The 16,545-nt window shown below is 36.1% G+C and overlaps 1 protein-coding gene across 1 annotated transcript in view; it reads right to left on the bottom strand.

The window, feature by feature from the left end:
* The window catches only part of DOCK3 (dedicator of cytokinesis 3), a 681,302-nt gene that overhangs the window by 285,443 nt on the left and 379,314 nt on the right, over positions 1-16,545 (bottom strand). The window contains exon 6 of the mRNA XM_012639462.1: positions 7,050-7,198. Coding sequence (XP_012494916.1) covers positions 7,050-7,198 — 149 coding nt within the window. The remainder of the gene's footprint in view (positions 1-7,049; positions 7,199-16,545) is intronic.

Genomic DNA, 16,545 nt, shown 5'->3' with positions numbered 1-16,545 from the left:
TGACCATCCTACTCCAAAACGAGGGTTATGAAATTGTGTCTGGCAAAAATATTCCATGAGATTATGGGAGGGGAAACATTTTTTCCCTCTTCATCTAGATTATGAACTATTTTCAGAACGTGCTAGCAAAACTAATTCTGTAGGTTCTTTCTGTACATAAAACTCTCACTCATTTAAAATAAAGTCAGATGTACACCAAAATGCAGATTTATTTTATTTATAATTTAGACCCTGTTTATAGGAAAATATCTGAAGATGTTAAACAAATTCAGTAAGATTGGTAAAGTAAAAATGGAAAATCAAACCTATATGAAGAAGCTAGAAGCAAACATACTAATAACATGCTAAAATGATAACTATGACTAAGACTTAAAATTTATGTGTGTACTTTCTCATAGGCAAGGAAAAAAACAGTTTTCTATTAAAGGATAAAAACTCATGTTTTTCTATTAAAAGAAACACTTGCATTATCCTTTAATAGAAAAATCTGAGTTTATAAAGAAACATTTTTTAGAACTAAATGCTAAAAATAACTCAGTTTTACATAATGAGATCAATAATAGACTGTTGGCCTTATCCACAATAGTCTACGGTTTTATGATAAAACTATGCCTTCAAATGTTTCATTATTGAAGTTAATTCAATTTAAATCTGTAAGAGATTTTATTTTTCTGTCACTGAGATCCTGTTTTCTTATATCAAAGAAAGACTCATTCCATCACCTCTTATTATCTATTCTTTTTTTTTCTTTTTTGGTCTCATAAGGAGGTACAAATGTTTTTGTTACATGGATACCTTTTATAATGTTGAAGTCAGCACTTTTAGTGTGCCCATCACCCAAATAATGTTCATTATACTTGTATTATTAGCTATTCTTAATTTCTCTGAAACAATTTCAGGCCTCTACCATCTAACACTTACAGTATGAAAAGACAGTAATGTCTACAGAGAACCAGAGAGAGCTGGAGCACATCCTTTCTACCCCTCTTCTCATAAAAAGCTATTTTAAATTATAAAGATTTTTACAGATATGATCTGAAATATTTAATGTATTTTTATATGTATGTGATAAACAGTGGAAAGATCAGAAGGATGATATTAGTATTTGTATTAGGAAACTAAAATTATAAAATTGATCTTTTTTTATTTAATTAATTGAGACAGGGTCTCGCTGTTGCCTGCGCTAGAGTGCAGTGGCATCATGATAGCTGACTGTGACCTCAAACTCCTGGGCCCAAGTCTTTCTTCTGCCTCAGCCTACCAAGTAGCCGGGACTACAGGCATGTGCCAGCACACCCAGCTAACTTTTTCTATTTTTAGTAGAGACAGGGTCTCACTTTTGCTCAGGATGGTCTCGAACTCCTGACCTCAAGGGATCCTCTCGCCTCGGCCTCTCAGAGTACTAGGATTACAGGCATGAGCCACCGCACCCAGCCAAAACTGATCTTTTAAAGCACTTTCCAAATTTTCCATAATCACCCTAAATTTTTTTAAATTAAAAAAGACAATATTTCATACATATTCTGTTAACCACTTGAGGTCCAAAAATATATATATGGAATAGTCTAAGTATCGCAATTAGGAAACAAAAAAAGGACTGAGTAAATCTAATAAAAATTAATGTTTTAGATATAGCAGCTTATGAAAAATCCAGACGGCATCGAAGTCAGCAGAGCTGGGATTGAATGTATGTGTTCTGTAGTAGTGCACCACACACAGTGATGAGCCTGTCTGGAGACTGGCATCTATGAAAAAGTCCATCTTAGCATTATGGAACTCTTAGCTTGCTTATCCAGTCAATCATTCACCCATGTACCCACCCAATCACCCCACAGATACTTTCTGAGGACCTGTCATGTACCAGAGCTGTGGTGTAAGATATGGGGAATGTAGTAGTTTTGAGTCAAGCAAATGTTCTTTTTCATCATGCTAACCCTCCCCTGAGAGCAGAGTGTTTTCCCTCTTCTAGAAGTAGCTACAGCACAGTACCCTTCAGTTTCTTGATTTCATTACCTTGAACAACATGAAAAGTATTAATGGGTGATTTGGTAAAAACAAAGGACAGTTCCTTCTGCTAAGATCATCTTCAATGGAGGAAGAGTAGTTTGCAAAAATTAAATTAGTGACTGTCCTCATTGGAAAAAGGTAGACACATTGCACAGTGAGAAGCAATACATGTTCATTGCAAACTTTACCCTGAAAAAGAGGTTCTTGGCTATTTATTCCTATGGTTTATTCCAAGAATAGTGTCAGTGAGTGCAGGGAATGGTCAACATGACCTCTGTCTTCACAGAAAAGGGAGGCAGTGCACCAGAGTAATCAGAAGCAAGATGTCAGACTGCCTGGTTTGTGTATCTTAGCTCTTCCATCAAACCATATTGTCTAATCTACTATCATAGGCTGTTGTAAGGATTAATCCATGTGAACCACTCGGCACAGTGCTTGGCATTGTGAATGGCTATGGCTTTTATAATTATTATCACTACATTACATCATGAGCCAAAATATGGCTTAAAGTACAGGGATTGTGATCAAAGAAATAGAGTGTCTAAATAAAAAACTCTTTAAATAGATACAATCAGAGGTGCAAACATCTAGGTATATCCAATACAGATGTACATGTGTAGGGCTCAGTTTTCTAAAATAGTCTAATTGCTTAGGTGAACAATATTCACAAAAATATTTAATACTCACCCATCATTGATCACTCAATCATTCATTCCAATACCTCAATAAATACCTATTAGAACCTACTCTGTGCTGAGCTCATGTTGAACCTGGAGACACAGCAGTGAATGAGGGACATACTCCTGACCCCACATTCTTTCATGTGGAGTTCTCCAAGGCCCTGAATCTCTATAGGGAATTCTTTAAATTTTACATTTCTTTTTAATGAAAAGAATATTAAGTATTTTTAATAAATATTCTATATTCTATTTTATCTTTTTCTTCTGGATTTCATCTAAACCACAGAACATATTAATAGAAAATAATTTGAAGTTAATTAATAACATACAATGGATACTTCTGGGCATTAGGACTTAGTTCTCTCCCAGAAACAGTTGAGAAAAAAATGGAGATGTTAAGATTTCTTGTGGGGAGTACCTTTTTCTAATGATTATAACAAAAAGAGCACACAGATAATAGCTATAGTAATGAAAGCACAGCATGTTTATATTTCTGTAACATATAAAAAGATATATCTAATAAAAGCTACCCTTTACCAAACATTTACTGGGCTAGACACTTTATGCACATCATCTCTAAGCACTACGGGAAGTAGACAGTGTTAGACCCATTTTATAACCAAGGAAACTGAGGCCCAGAGAGGTTAACTAAGTCACCTATTAAGGGAACAGAGATGGGCTTATCTCAAGCTAGGTCAGTCTCGCTCCAAATCTATGGTATTCCCACTATACCTGCTGCCCTTCTACTAATAACTATGAAAGTTAAGTACTAAGGCTACAAGTGATGGTAATCCATTCAGTCATATTAGTTTAAGAGATCATTCCATGTCAATACATCAACCCAGAAAGAAACTAATACTAGTTGGTTAATGAGTATCTATCAGGCATGAAAAGAAATTCACTTTATTGCTCAAATATATTCACATAGTCCCTTCTGAGTACAGGCACTGTAGTAAGTGCAGATTATAATGATGAGCAAAACAGATGTACAAAGTGTAAGAGAGAGTGTGTGTGTGTGTATGTGTGTGTGTGTGAGAGAGAGAAAGTTAGTCAACTGAACATAAAACTTGACAGAAGGATTTTGACTATATGTACTTTAAACATAGCTAAGCCAACCTAGACTGCATTAACAGGGCAAGAAACTGATCAGTGAGCACACCACCAGGTATCAGAAGAACCCTGAGACATTTTTGGAAATTTCTGCTCATTTCACATGTCCTAAAGCTAGAAAATATCACCATGCCCTTAAAGGGAAAGTACTGAGGCATAAACCTTTTTGGGTCCTATCACTGAGTGAGTACTTTCTGCACATTACAAAGTAAACTACTGCTCGTGTTGCTTACTCTGAGAGCAATTCCTTTGATGAAAAACATACACTTAGTGGAAAGAAAGGGATATGTGAAAATCTGGGGGAGAAAGTATAAAAGGGGTGGAGGGAGAAAAAAATGACAGAGAAGGAGAGAAAGAAAGAATAAAAGAACTTGAATTACATATTTATTAGTGATTCGTCTTAAATTATTATTCTAAGAATAAAATATTTCTTACTTGGGTATTTTTCTAAGGCAGAGATCAAGTAGGCTGTGTCACTTCTGAGTTAATGCAATTTTAACTTAGCTATGCTATATTTATTGTAGTGATGAATTAGAGACTGAGAAGAAACATAACAGCATCTTTACAGAAGGTGTTAAAACTATTAAATTATGCAAATCAAAACCACAATGAGATATCACCTATCCCCAGTGAGACTGGCCTCTATCAAAAAATCACAAAACAACAAATGCTGGTGAGGATGTGGAGAGACAGGAACACTCTTACATTGCTGGTGGGACTGAAAATTAGTGCAACCTCTGTGGAAAAGAATTTGGAGATACCTCAAAGAGCTAAAAATAGAAATACCATTTGATCCAGGAATTGCACTACTAGGCATCTACCCAAAAGAACAAAAGATATTCTATGATAAAGACATCTGCTCTCGAATGTTTATGGCACAACAATGCACTACGGTAAGGATGTGGAAACAACCCAAGTGTCCTTCAATCCATGAGTGGATTAATAAAATATGGCATATGTATACAATGGAATATTACTCAATTATAAGAAACGACAGTGATCTAGCACCTCTTATATTTTCCTGGATAGAGCTTGAGCCCATCCTCCAAAGTGAGGTAGCACAAGGATGGAATAAGCACCACATGTACTCATCATCAAAGTGGTACTAACTGAGCAACACTAAGGTGCTCACATTGTAGTAATATTCATTGGGGGATGGGAGGTGGGTATGGATAAACTCACAACTAATGGATGTGGTCAGCGTTATATGGGGGAAGGGCATGCCTCTAATCCTGGCTTGGGTGAGGCAAAGTCGTAACACGTAACCAAAAGGTTTGTACCACCATAATATCCTGAAATAAATAGAAAAAAAAAGAAAAGCACCACATGTACTCACCACTAAATTGGTACTAATTGATCAACACTGAAGTGCACATACGGAAGCAACATTCACTGGGGATTGGGCAGGTGGGAGGGGTGAGAAGGGGATGGGTAAATTCACACCTAATGGGTGCAGTGCACACTGTCTAGGGGATGGGCAAGCTTGTAGCTCTGACTCAGGCAATGCAAAGGCAATATATGTAACCAAAGTATTTGTAGCCCCGTAATATTCTGACATTTAAAAATAAATCTTAAAAAAAAGCAAAAAAAGATTTAAGGCAGAAAAAATAACCCAGTGCAGATCATATTAGTAATTATTATTCCTAGTTTTTTTTTTTTTTTTTTTTCAGCAAATTATGGGTGTACAGATGTTTAGGTTACGTGTGTTGCCCTTGGTTCCCCGCCCCCACCGAAGTCCGTGTTTCAAATATGTCCATCCTTCGGGTAGTGCGCATTGCACTCCTGTCCTAGTTTTTAAAACTATATATTCATGCTTGATTATATGCTACTCTGCTATCCTTTGTGAATATTTTTGTTAATTTTATTATGTTCATTAATAAAATTCTGTAATTTAAGAGAATGTCATTGTTTCAGCTGTATGCTGAAATAATTTGGGTGTGAAGAAATGGCATTGTATTTGCAACTTGTTTTCAGATAGTTCAGCAGAAAATAAGTACACACATGCATACATAAATGACAAAAATACGGCAAAACTAATTGAATATATTTGTCCTATCTAAAAACATTTTGAGGTACTACTGAACAATTTATAATTTTCAGCCACTTTCAATTAATTTTTCTCCACTGTTTTATGAAAATTTGGGAAAATAATGTGAATTGCAAAAGAGAGTAGACTTGACATTAACTGTGAAGGATGGGGCAGGATTAAGCTAAAGAGAAAGGAGCGGTTTAAGAGTGTTCCAGCTTAGAAAACAAACAAAACACCCATAAATGAATGAATGAATGAATGAATGAATGAATGAAGCAGGCAAGCAAGCAAGCAAGCTCCACAGCCTATTCCTATCCTCCATGATTCCAGGAGGTACAGGGCAAACTGGCTCCCTCATTAACTGAGGTTTCTTCCACATACACTGGTTTCCTCCACATATACTGGGCTTCCTCTGTCATTAATCTTCCATTTACTTTCTACCTTCCAGGATTGGGTTCATAAATCTCATTTATGAATCTCCTCTCATTCTTTTTGTTCTCTATCATTTCAAAGATGTCTTATAAGGATAAGGAGCTAAAGACACATATTCAAATATACATAAAGTATATGTATATCTTAAGTAGGAGGCAACCTGGTTAATTCAAAGTTCAATGGACCCAAATTTTAAGAGAATGAGAAAAAAGCACCTGAAAATTATAACAATTATTAAATATAGGAAGAAATAAATCTGAATACTATCTATCCTAACTTCCCATGCCAGAGTCTTAGAATTTTACTTGTATGGCAACAGCAAATCATCATACCTATTGTATAAATGCAGAACTATTATTGAATGACAAGGTAGTTAAGAATATTCTGAAGTACAAATGGAGACAGTTCTCATTTGTAGATTATGCTTATTCAGATTCACTGTATACCTACAAAATGTAAAGGATACCAAATTCACATTTTTAAAAAGCACTGATTAGGAGGAGGTCTAGAATCAAGAAACTGAGCTGGAAGAAGCCCCAGAGGATTCTTTAATTACAATTCTTTAATTCTTATTTTCCAGAAATGAAAATGGAGTGTGAGTTTCACTGACTAGAACAAGTGTCCTTTGCTAACTAAAAGAAACAACTGCTCTAGCAAAAATGATAAAAATTTAGTGGAGAATATATCATTGTCTTTTAATAATTAAAGAGAAGCTTTGTATAGGTGCAAACTCTATGAGGACTGAATTATCATAAATGAAAACTGAGAGATGCCTAAATATTCATACTTACTCATTACCCCAGTCCAGGCGCACGGTGATGTGCCGCTTAACCTCCCGCACCTGGTCCTGAGTCAGATGACCAGACAGTAGCTGCCTTCGCAGGTCAATTAGTTCATTCATCACATGGCGTAGTTTGTAGAAAAGATCTACTTTGTGTTTCTGAAAGGGCATTTTTGATGTTGGGTGAAATACAAAAGGAATATGGAAAGGGAATGAAAAGAAAAAGAGAAAGAGTTAAACTGTGAAAAGTGCTCATTTCTCTGAATCACTAAGGCAATTTGTAAAAAGAAGTTTATTTAAAAATCTTAAAGTCTTTAGTTCCTACTGTCTAAAAATTGCTACATAGTGACATCTAACAAAGTAACAACTGATCTGGATCATGCAAAAGTGCCATTTATCTCTACTCCATCCTGGACTATTCATTTTCTAGTAAAACAAAGTTACTAAATTTAATCAGAACAGAAAGTTATACAGGAGTCCACAGCTGTTTTCTCTGACAGAAGCTGCAATGTACATAACAGCAAAGATTTCAACCATCCAGCTGTATCTCTGGTTTCTCCAGGAGGGATACTCAAATTGAGATAGGAAGAAGGAGAATCATCTGGCCTATATTGAAGCAACTAAAGTTTCAATATAAAGCCACAGTCTGTGATGAGAAATTCACTCCTAGTTTCTAGGCCTCATCTAACTTTCTAGTTAGCTTTTCTAAAAAGTTTATGTCCCCAGTGTCATAGATTTCTAGTCTTTTCAGTTTAATAAAAAAAAGTGTTATCCGTTTAATAGTTAAGTGGAAATATCTTAATGAACTTAATTATGGACATTATAGTGGTTTTTACCTTACAAGAAAAAAATGTAAGTGCCCAGAGAGTAGATGCTTCAGAAATGAAATGTACTTAAAATACATAAATTTAAGAACTCAAGTCCTATTTGCTCACAAGTGCAATCTTGGTTTTAGAATCTTTAGGTTTCTGTTATAGAGGAGTATATGTAATTTTGTATGATAATTAAAATTCTTGGAATGCAACCTATTTATAAATAATGCTTTTAAAGGCAGATCAACATGCACAAGAGGCAAGTACCTATGTGGAATTTACCCTAAAAAAAAAAAAGTCTGTCAAAATAAGCTTAAGTCAGATGGTGTAAATAAAATTAACTACATAGCAAATTACAAAACAGTAGAGTCAGCTAGCGTTTTTAGGTGGCAGTGATCTTAGGATTAAAATGTTTGGAACATGATACTACTTAAATCACCAAATGGAACATGAGATTTTTAAAGGTCCATCTTAGAGAAATTATTTTTAACTAGAAGACCTGAGGAATCATGCATTCTAATACATCAAATAACTTCTTATCCTTTCTTCAGATGATGAACAGATAAAGAAAAGTTAAGCACCTTGATAGTACACAATGTTGACAAAAGGGCAGAACTCACAAATTCCTGCCATCTCAAAAAGCAGCAAGGCCTAAACAAACTGCATCATCTGGAAAATGGGAATCTTGAAGATAAGCAATATAGGCAACGTGGTATGTGCTTCCAACACATGCATTTCTTATTGATAAAACAAAGCCACATAAGTTCAAAAAAGAAAGCTGAATTATTTTCCTATCAAAGCATACACAATAGTCCATTGCATGCATGTATACACAAGCATTCACTCATTCACCCAATTAACAAATGCTTATGGAGCACGTGCTGAGTTCTATCACTTTGTTGTGATCAGAAGTCACTGCTGCAAATTATGCTGTGTGTGTGCATAAAAAAAAAAAAAAAAAAAAAAGTCTCTGCTTTCGTGGCACTTTTGTTCTACAGAGCAGACAGACAATAAGCAAATAAATAATTAGCAGTAGTAACAAGTTCTAGCAAGAAAAATTAAAGCAGAATAGGGACAGTGAGCGGCCAAGGGTGGGCTGGCTGAGATGTGGGAAAAGGTACTTCAGATAAGAAGTCAAGGAAAGACTTCTTTGGGAGCTGAATTTTGAGTATAGACCTGAATGAACTAAGGTGGCATCATTTAAATAAAACTGGGGAAGTTTTCCAGCCATAAGAAACAAATGCAAAGGCCTTGATATAGAAGTGAACTTGGCATGTTCGGGAAGAACAAGGAGGTCAGTGTGCCTAGAGCAAAGTGAACAAGAGGAAGATCGGTGATGATGCAGAGAGGCAGCAGGGACCAGATTAAACAGGGACCTTGTAAACCATGCTAAGGGCTTTGGCTTTTACTCTGAGCAAGATGGGAAGTCACTGGAGATATGGAGAAGAGTGATGTGAAATGACTTAAAGTCTTGAAAGCATCGCTCTGAGTGCTCTGTTGAAAATAAACCACAAAAAGGCAAAGAAGAAATGTAGGGTTTCCAAGCACAAGCCTATTTAGTGCAACAATTGACAGAATGATGGTTGCTTGGATAAAGATAAGAATGCTGATATTAGAAAGGGCTTGGAGTTTTGACATGTTGTGTAGGCAGAGGTGCTAGGATCTGCTGATAGATTGACTGTGGGATATGAATGGGATAAAGGATTACTCATTTTTTTCTGGCCTGGGAAGTACATCTGGACGAAGGAAACCAAGTTCAATCTTGGACATGCTAAGGCTGACATCAAGTTCCAACATTTACAGGTCAGGAAAGTGAAGAGTATCTACCAGAAGAAACTAAGAAGGAGTAGGCAGTAAGGTAAGAGAAAAAAAGCAGGAGGATATGATGTCACAAAAACCAAATGAAAAATGGATTTTAAGGACTTTGTCAAATGGATCGAGAGGTTAAATAAATATGGACTAAGAATTGGCCAGAAGAATGGACATTGTGGTGGCCATCACTGACCTGTACAGGAGCGATTTTGATAAAATGGTTAGAGTGAGTTCAAGAGAGAACATGAGAGGAGGAAGTGGAGAAAGAGTACAGATAACTTTTTTTGAAGAATTTGCAGTAAACAGAAGCAGAGAAATGGAGTAGCAGAATGGGGTTGTGTGGTCAAGGGAGGTTTTTTTTTTTAAATGGGACAAAATTTCAGACTATTTATTTGTATGCTGAAGGGAATGATCTAGCAGAGGGAAAATTTGATGATGTAGGGGTTAAATCCTTGAATATCCATAACAAGATGGGTCCCAGCACAAAAGGAGAGGGTTGGGTTTAGATAAGAGGCTGGATACTTTATATATTGTCACAAAGAGGAAAGGCATAGAACAAGGGTAATGACAAAGATAGTTGGGAGATTTGGTGATAGGACAGCTAAGTTTTTATTCTGATTGCTTTATTCTCAGAGAAATAAATAGATCATCAGCTGAGAGTGAGGAGAGTGAGAGGAGATGTTTGAGGTTTGAGAACAGAGGAAACAATGTAAAACAGTTTCTTAGGAAGTGGTAACTGGAATTGATACAGGAAAGGTACTAGTAGTTCAATTGTTAGGTAGTTTTAAGATTTGTGATCACTAATTAAAAGCGAGGTGGGTTTTTTCTCATCAAGTATAATGAAGTATACTGATATTGTAGCATAATATACATGTATGTATGTGCTATGGTCCAAATGTTTGTGTTCCCCCAAAATTCATACGTTGAAATCCTAACCCTAAGGCATGGTATTAGGAAGTGAGGCTTTCTGAGAGATGATTAGGTCGTGAGGGCAGAGCCCTCATGAATGGGATTAGTACCCATATAAAACAGGCCCAAGGGAGTTCATTCGCCCCTCCCACCACAAAAGGCCAACTGAGAAAGTGCCAGCTATGAGGAAGTGGACCCTTGCAAAACACTGAATCTGCCATCTTCTTGATCTTGAACTTCTCAGCCTCTAGGTAGGACTGTGAGAAATAAATTTCTGTTGTTTATAAACTGCACAATTTATGAAATTTTGTTATAGCAGCCCCAAGGAACTAAGACAGTATGTATACACTATGTATGCGTATATTTATGCATATGCATGTACATATACATAAACATACTATATATATATAAACACATACACATATACAATATGCCATATAAACATGCATACACACATACAATATCTATGCAAGAATACGTTAATGTACTTTAAGGCATTATACACAGTTATTTACTTTTTAAATCAGGAGTTTCACAGACTATATTTTCCAAAGGTAACAACAATATCTCCTATACCAAGTACTCCTTTGCAATAATGTGACTTTGACACTCCTCCAACATAAGGTGGAGTCTATTTATCCATACCCTTGAATCTGGGCAGGCCCTGAGACTGCTCTGACCAACAGAACATGACAGCAGCGAACTAGGCCAGTTATTAGTTATTAACTATTCTGGATGTTTCTGTTTCTTGCATTTTGGAATGCGTGTTCTTGGGAGGTTCCCTATCAGAATCCAGCTGCCATGCTGTCAAAATCCCAAGCTACATAATGAGGCCACAAGTAGGCCCTCTAGTAAGCAGTCCCAACTGTGTGAGTTAACAATCTTGGATGCCTAGCCCAGTCAAGTTTTCAGAGGACTATAGCCCCTACCAATATCAGAATGCAACACAATGAGAAATCCTTAGTGAAAACTGCCCAAATGAGCTCATTCTGTCCAGAAAAGAATGAAAGATAACAGTTGTTTTAAGCCACTAAACTATGGGTGGCTTGTAATGTAGGTAATTGAAACAATTATACAATATTTTTTCAATAGAAAATCAGTTATTGTTTCTAACTACAAAAAGATGGAAATACCCTACACCTATTGTATAAAGATGCACTGAGAATGAAATGGATCATATAATCAATCAGAAAGTAGCATTGTTACTCTAATGAATGTGATTACAATTTCTTTTTCTAGGCCAATCTAATGACCTCTTTAATCAGAGGCCCTACCACTGGAGGCTCCACCAATATTGCTCTGATACCATGCTGTACCCCTTGGGTTTATTAGCAGAAACGAGCATAAACCACTCAAGGTGAGCAATCTGGGAAACTAGCACAAGAGCACACAATTCAACTAGAATTGTTTTATGCCACAAGATACATGAATACCTCACTCAGGATAAACAATCCTTTTCTACTTAGAGACCCGCTCTTTAGTGGATTGAAATAACGGTATTATTAGGCGGGCATTACAAATTTTGTTTTCTGGCACAACCATCCCTAGTTTCTGTCACTGCTAAAATAAAAGCAGGAAAATAAAAGCAGGAAAACATAGAAAAGGAGGAGTCGGAGGAGAGGAGGAAGAAAAATCTGTAGCTCAACTCAGCAACACCTCCAGTCTCTCCAAAAGCTCTACTGACTGATATTTGTCAAGATCAGTCACAGAGTATTGGGAAGGCATACTGAAGAGTCAGCAGAAACCATAAATTTAGAATGATTAAACTACTTTGCAACCACATGCCAAGTAGAATTTGCCTCATCATTGTGAAACATGGAACTCTGCAGAAAAAATACAGTGAGTTTTAATGCTCCTGTTTTAAAAATACTTTTTACTTAACCACTTTTAACCCAATGTGGAAAGGAAGGTTGTGCCACAGTAATGCCTTTGACTCAAAAAAATGAGCAAAGTTGTAGGGTATTCATTGGAAAGTATGTTACACCTTTATTTTAAAACTACATATGCCTAAAGACTTATATAAGCTAATATAGGATTATAGAAGTCTAATTGAAAGAAAAATTACATCAGAAATACAACTCCCCTCAAAGAAAATAAATATCCTGCCATGAGTACCAAAAACTTTACATGAAAATCAATTTAATGGTAGATAAGCATTGCACTAAATTTCAAGTTGTTACGGCAAGATTACCAGATTTTCCCCATTTTACCTCTTCTTTTCGAACATTCTTTTATTTATACATAAGTAGATGGTTTATTTTCTCACTTTATTTCTTTTAAACAAAGTAACCATTAAGAACTTGAGTTTGTTTATTCAAAAATGTCCAGTATTTTTTTTCCATTACTACTAATAATCAAGTTTCTTACCACGAAGTAACCTCTAATCCTATTCTAAATGTTCTGTTGTATTCCAAAATTCATCCCAATATAATATAAAAGTTTCTAAACTGCACTATTTACAACCCTCATGACCTTTATGCCAAAAATATCTTTAAACCCATTCTAAATGTTCTGTTGTATTCCAAAATTCATCCCAATATAATGTAAAAGTTTCTAAACTGCACTATTTACAACCCTCATGACCTTTATGCCAAAAATATCTTTAAACCCAGGAATTTAAACTTTCATTTTAGGTTGTTGAAAAACATAGTTAGCAACTGAGTAAAAAAGACAGAAATTTCTGTGAAATGAAAAAATACATAAACTGAAGCTATTTTATGCTGATTTTCAAGCACATATTTGCAACAAATAAAAATACAAATAAGCAATGTGGACTTTTTCTGTTCACTAATATGGGGATGTACCTATATAATTTATTTCCTTGGCATACATATCTACTCCTTCCTCTACCTTTCAGGGGCCAGGATGCCAATCTCACTTCACCCTCAATCCAAGCACATCCTCCCTTAGACTTGATAGCCTAAATAACAGTCTTATATATTGAATCTTCTCTTACAACACAAATATTTACAGGAGAGCTAAGACTTTTGAAAGTCTATCTTAGTTTAAAAAAGCTAATCATATTCTATCCCCTAGAGCAGATATTGATAAGAGATTAAAGTCAAAGGTAGAAAAAGATTAGTGATATGAAAAATGGAGGCTATAGTTGTTGAAGTCAAGGGTACCCATTCACAATTCTGGGTTTTGTGGTTTGTTTGTTTGTTTGTTTGTTTGTTTGTTCTGAGAGAGGGTCTTGCTATATTGTCCAGGATGGTCTTGAAGTACTGGGCTTAAGGGATCCTCCTGCCTCAGCAACCCAAGTAGCTGTAGCTGGGACAGGCATGGACTACAGGAGCCACTCTGCCTAGCTTACTCATTCACAACTCTGAAAAGGGTAGACTTACCTAACAATGGGCAGCGAACAACTGAGGCATTCTCAGGCTCCCAGTCGTCCTTTCTACACAAGACAAAACATGCCTCTACTTAAAGGCAGTCCTTAATTTGTAGGCATCTCTTCTTAGATAGGAAGACCAATAGTACAATTAGCCCCAATCTTTCCCATGTACAATTACCTCCTCCCCTAAATGTTAAAGATGAAAGCTGGAAAGTAGGTGACTTGTCAGAGAATAGAAAACCAAAAACTAAGCCATGGAATGGGGGGAAGATAAGTGGGGAAGGTGGGAAGAAATCAATAAGAAGCAAGCCCATTACCTCTGTAGAAAGGCTCTGGAATTAGAGGTACCAGGAACCTCTGAAAATGTGTATGTGTGGCATGTGTGGGTGTGGTGGGTCTGGAAGGGTGTCCAGGGGAACAGAAACAAGAATTAGTTAAACATCTCTAAAAAGGCTATAAGATCTTCAGATCACCATCCTCATCCCATCCTGCCAGATGATTAGTTTTCTCTACCTGACAGCTACTCTCTCCAGTGGTTAAAACAGAGTCTATATATTGGGGTATACCAGAGCTGAGGACAGGGGTATCATGTTAGAAACTGAAAACTTAGACAAAGACTATGTAGTAAATAGCATTACTGCACCACCCCCAGTGCCCTTTCCACACTGAGCTCCCGAAATATTAACAGCCAAGCTTACACCTTCCTACGAAGGAGAATGGACAATTCCTCATTAGGAAAACTCAGCCCAGGGGAAAGATTCAGAAATACTAACAGTTGCTCTACTTCTTTCATGAAAAGCTAGGCCCTCTTTGGATCACTCTACAGTAATGTCCACCAATTAATAAATACTAGCCCTATTCACAAAGCCTTCTATTAACATTTTAATGCTTTATTTTTAAATATGAATGGATAAAGAACACCATTGAATAAGGAAAGCTTCCAACATGAACGAAAGAGACCAAAGCAATGAGAAAAATGCAAACTGGGGGAAAAAGATATAATGCCAGGGGTAAAACAACATTTCAAAGAAATAACAGGGGTATAATAAAGGGGGAAACCCAAAAGGGCACTGGAAGTTAAAAACAGGATAGCTGTAATTTAAAACAAAGAATAGCAAACTGATGGAACACAAAGCTGAGAAATCCTGCCAGAAAATAGAATAAAAAGGCAATGCAGGCCAGGCATAGTAGCTCAGGCCTGTAATCCCAGCACTTTGGGAAGCCAAAGCAGGAGGATCACATGAGGCTACAAGTTTGAGACTAGCCTGGGCAACATGATGAGAGAGTCTGTCTCTACAAAACAATAAAAACATCAGCTGGGTGTGGTGGCATGCACCTGTAGTCCCAGCTACTTGAGAGGCTGGGGTGAGAGGATCACTCGAGCCCAGGAGTTTGAAAGTTTGAGGCTATAGTGAGCTATAACTGTGCCACTACACTCCAGCCTGGGCATCAGAGCAAGATCCTCTCTCTCTCTCTCAAAAAAAAAAAGGCAATGCAATACAATGGGAAGAAAATTAGTGAATCATTCCAACCCTAACAAAGCGCTAACAAAGGAATTCTAGGAAAAAATAACTGTTAAAACAAGGAGGAGGAAACTGTCAAAAACATAATACCAATAAATGTCCCAGAACTGAAGGAAATGAGTTTCCAGTACAAATATACAGATGAGTAGCCAGCTTAATTAATGAAAAAATTACAACTAAGGCACATCATTGTACAATTTCAGAACACTGGGGACAAAGAGATGATTCTAAATTTTCACTGGAAAACAACTTGTCAATAAAAGGTCAGGAACTAGAAGGACACCGGGACATGACATGACAGGAACATTTCAACAACACTGGAAGTTAGAAAATAATGAACTAATGCTTTCAAAATCTTTATCTTATTTGTAACAAAGAATTTTATATCCAACCAAACCATCAATAAAAGATAAGAGTAAGCTAAATACATTTTAAATAGGTAAGATCTCAAAAAGAAAATTTCTCCATAACTATTTCAAAATAAAAAGTTTTAAAAATTGGAGGGAAAAAAAGAAAATTTCTCCCATACACTTTTCTCAGGAAACCAAGAATTAAAGTAACAGTGATTTAACCTAAGAGACAAAGGGACCTAGTAGAGAAGCAAAGAATTCTCAAGCCAGATTAACAAAGGCGGTAGCAAGGCTCCATACAGGCTATATCTGAGAAAAAAAATTAAACTGATAAAATACCTAAAGAGTTCGAACATACTCAAAGAAGATTTTCATTTATTCCAGAAAACTGAAACATGGAAAACAGAAGAAACAAAATAAAAAGGAGAAAGAAACAAGTATTAACTATAAGAAAAACAAAGTTACAAAAGAAAGGAAATACAATCTTAGTTGATTATACTCAAAAGTGGTTACATAGGAATAGTAACAACTGGATATTGATTCAAAAAAAATGATTATACAACTAGTTTGGAAGTACTGAAGGTGGGGAAGAGTATATGTGTAGGGATAAGAGCCTTCAGAGCTTAACTCTTATCTTCTATAATAAGGAGATCATTAAATGATACCTAAAATAGAAAGAGTCAAGATATACATTAAAAGAATATTATTTAGAATAACCAGAATCTATCTAGAACTCAAAAAAATCAACAAGAAAAAATCAAACAAC

The sequence above is a fragment of the Propithecus coquereli genome, unplaced genomic scaffold (genome assembly GCF_000956105.1).
Source record: "Propithecus coquereli isolate 6110/MARCELLA unplaced genomic scaffold, Pcoq_1.0 Scaffold1, whole genome shotgun sequence".
Lineage (NCBI taxonomy): Eukaryota > Metazoa > Chordata > Mammalia > Primates > Indriidae > Propithecus > Propithecus coquereli.
Note: the sequence above shows the minus strand (reverse complement) of the source record. Positions and strands in the feature narration are given on the sequence as shown.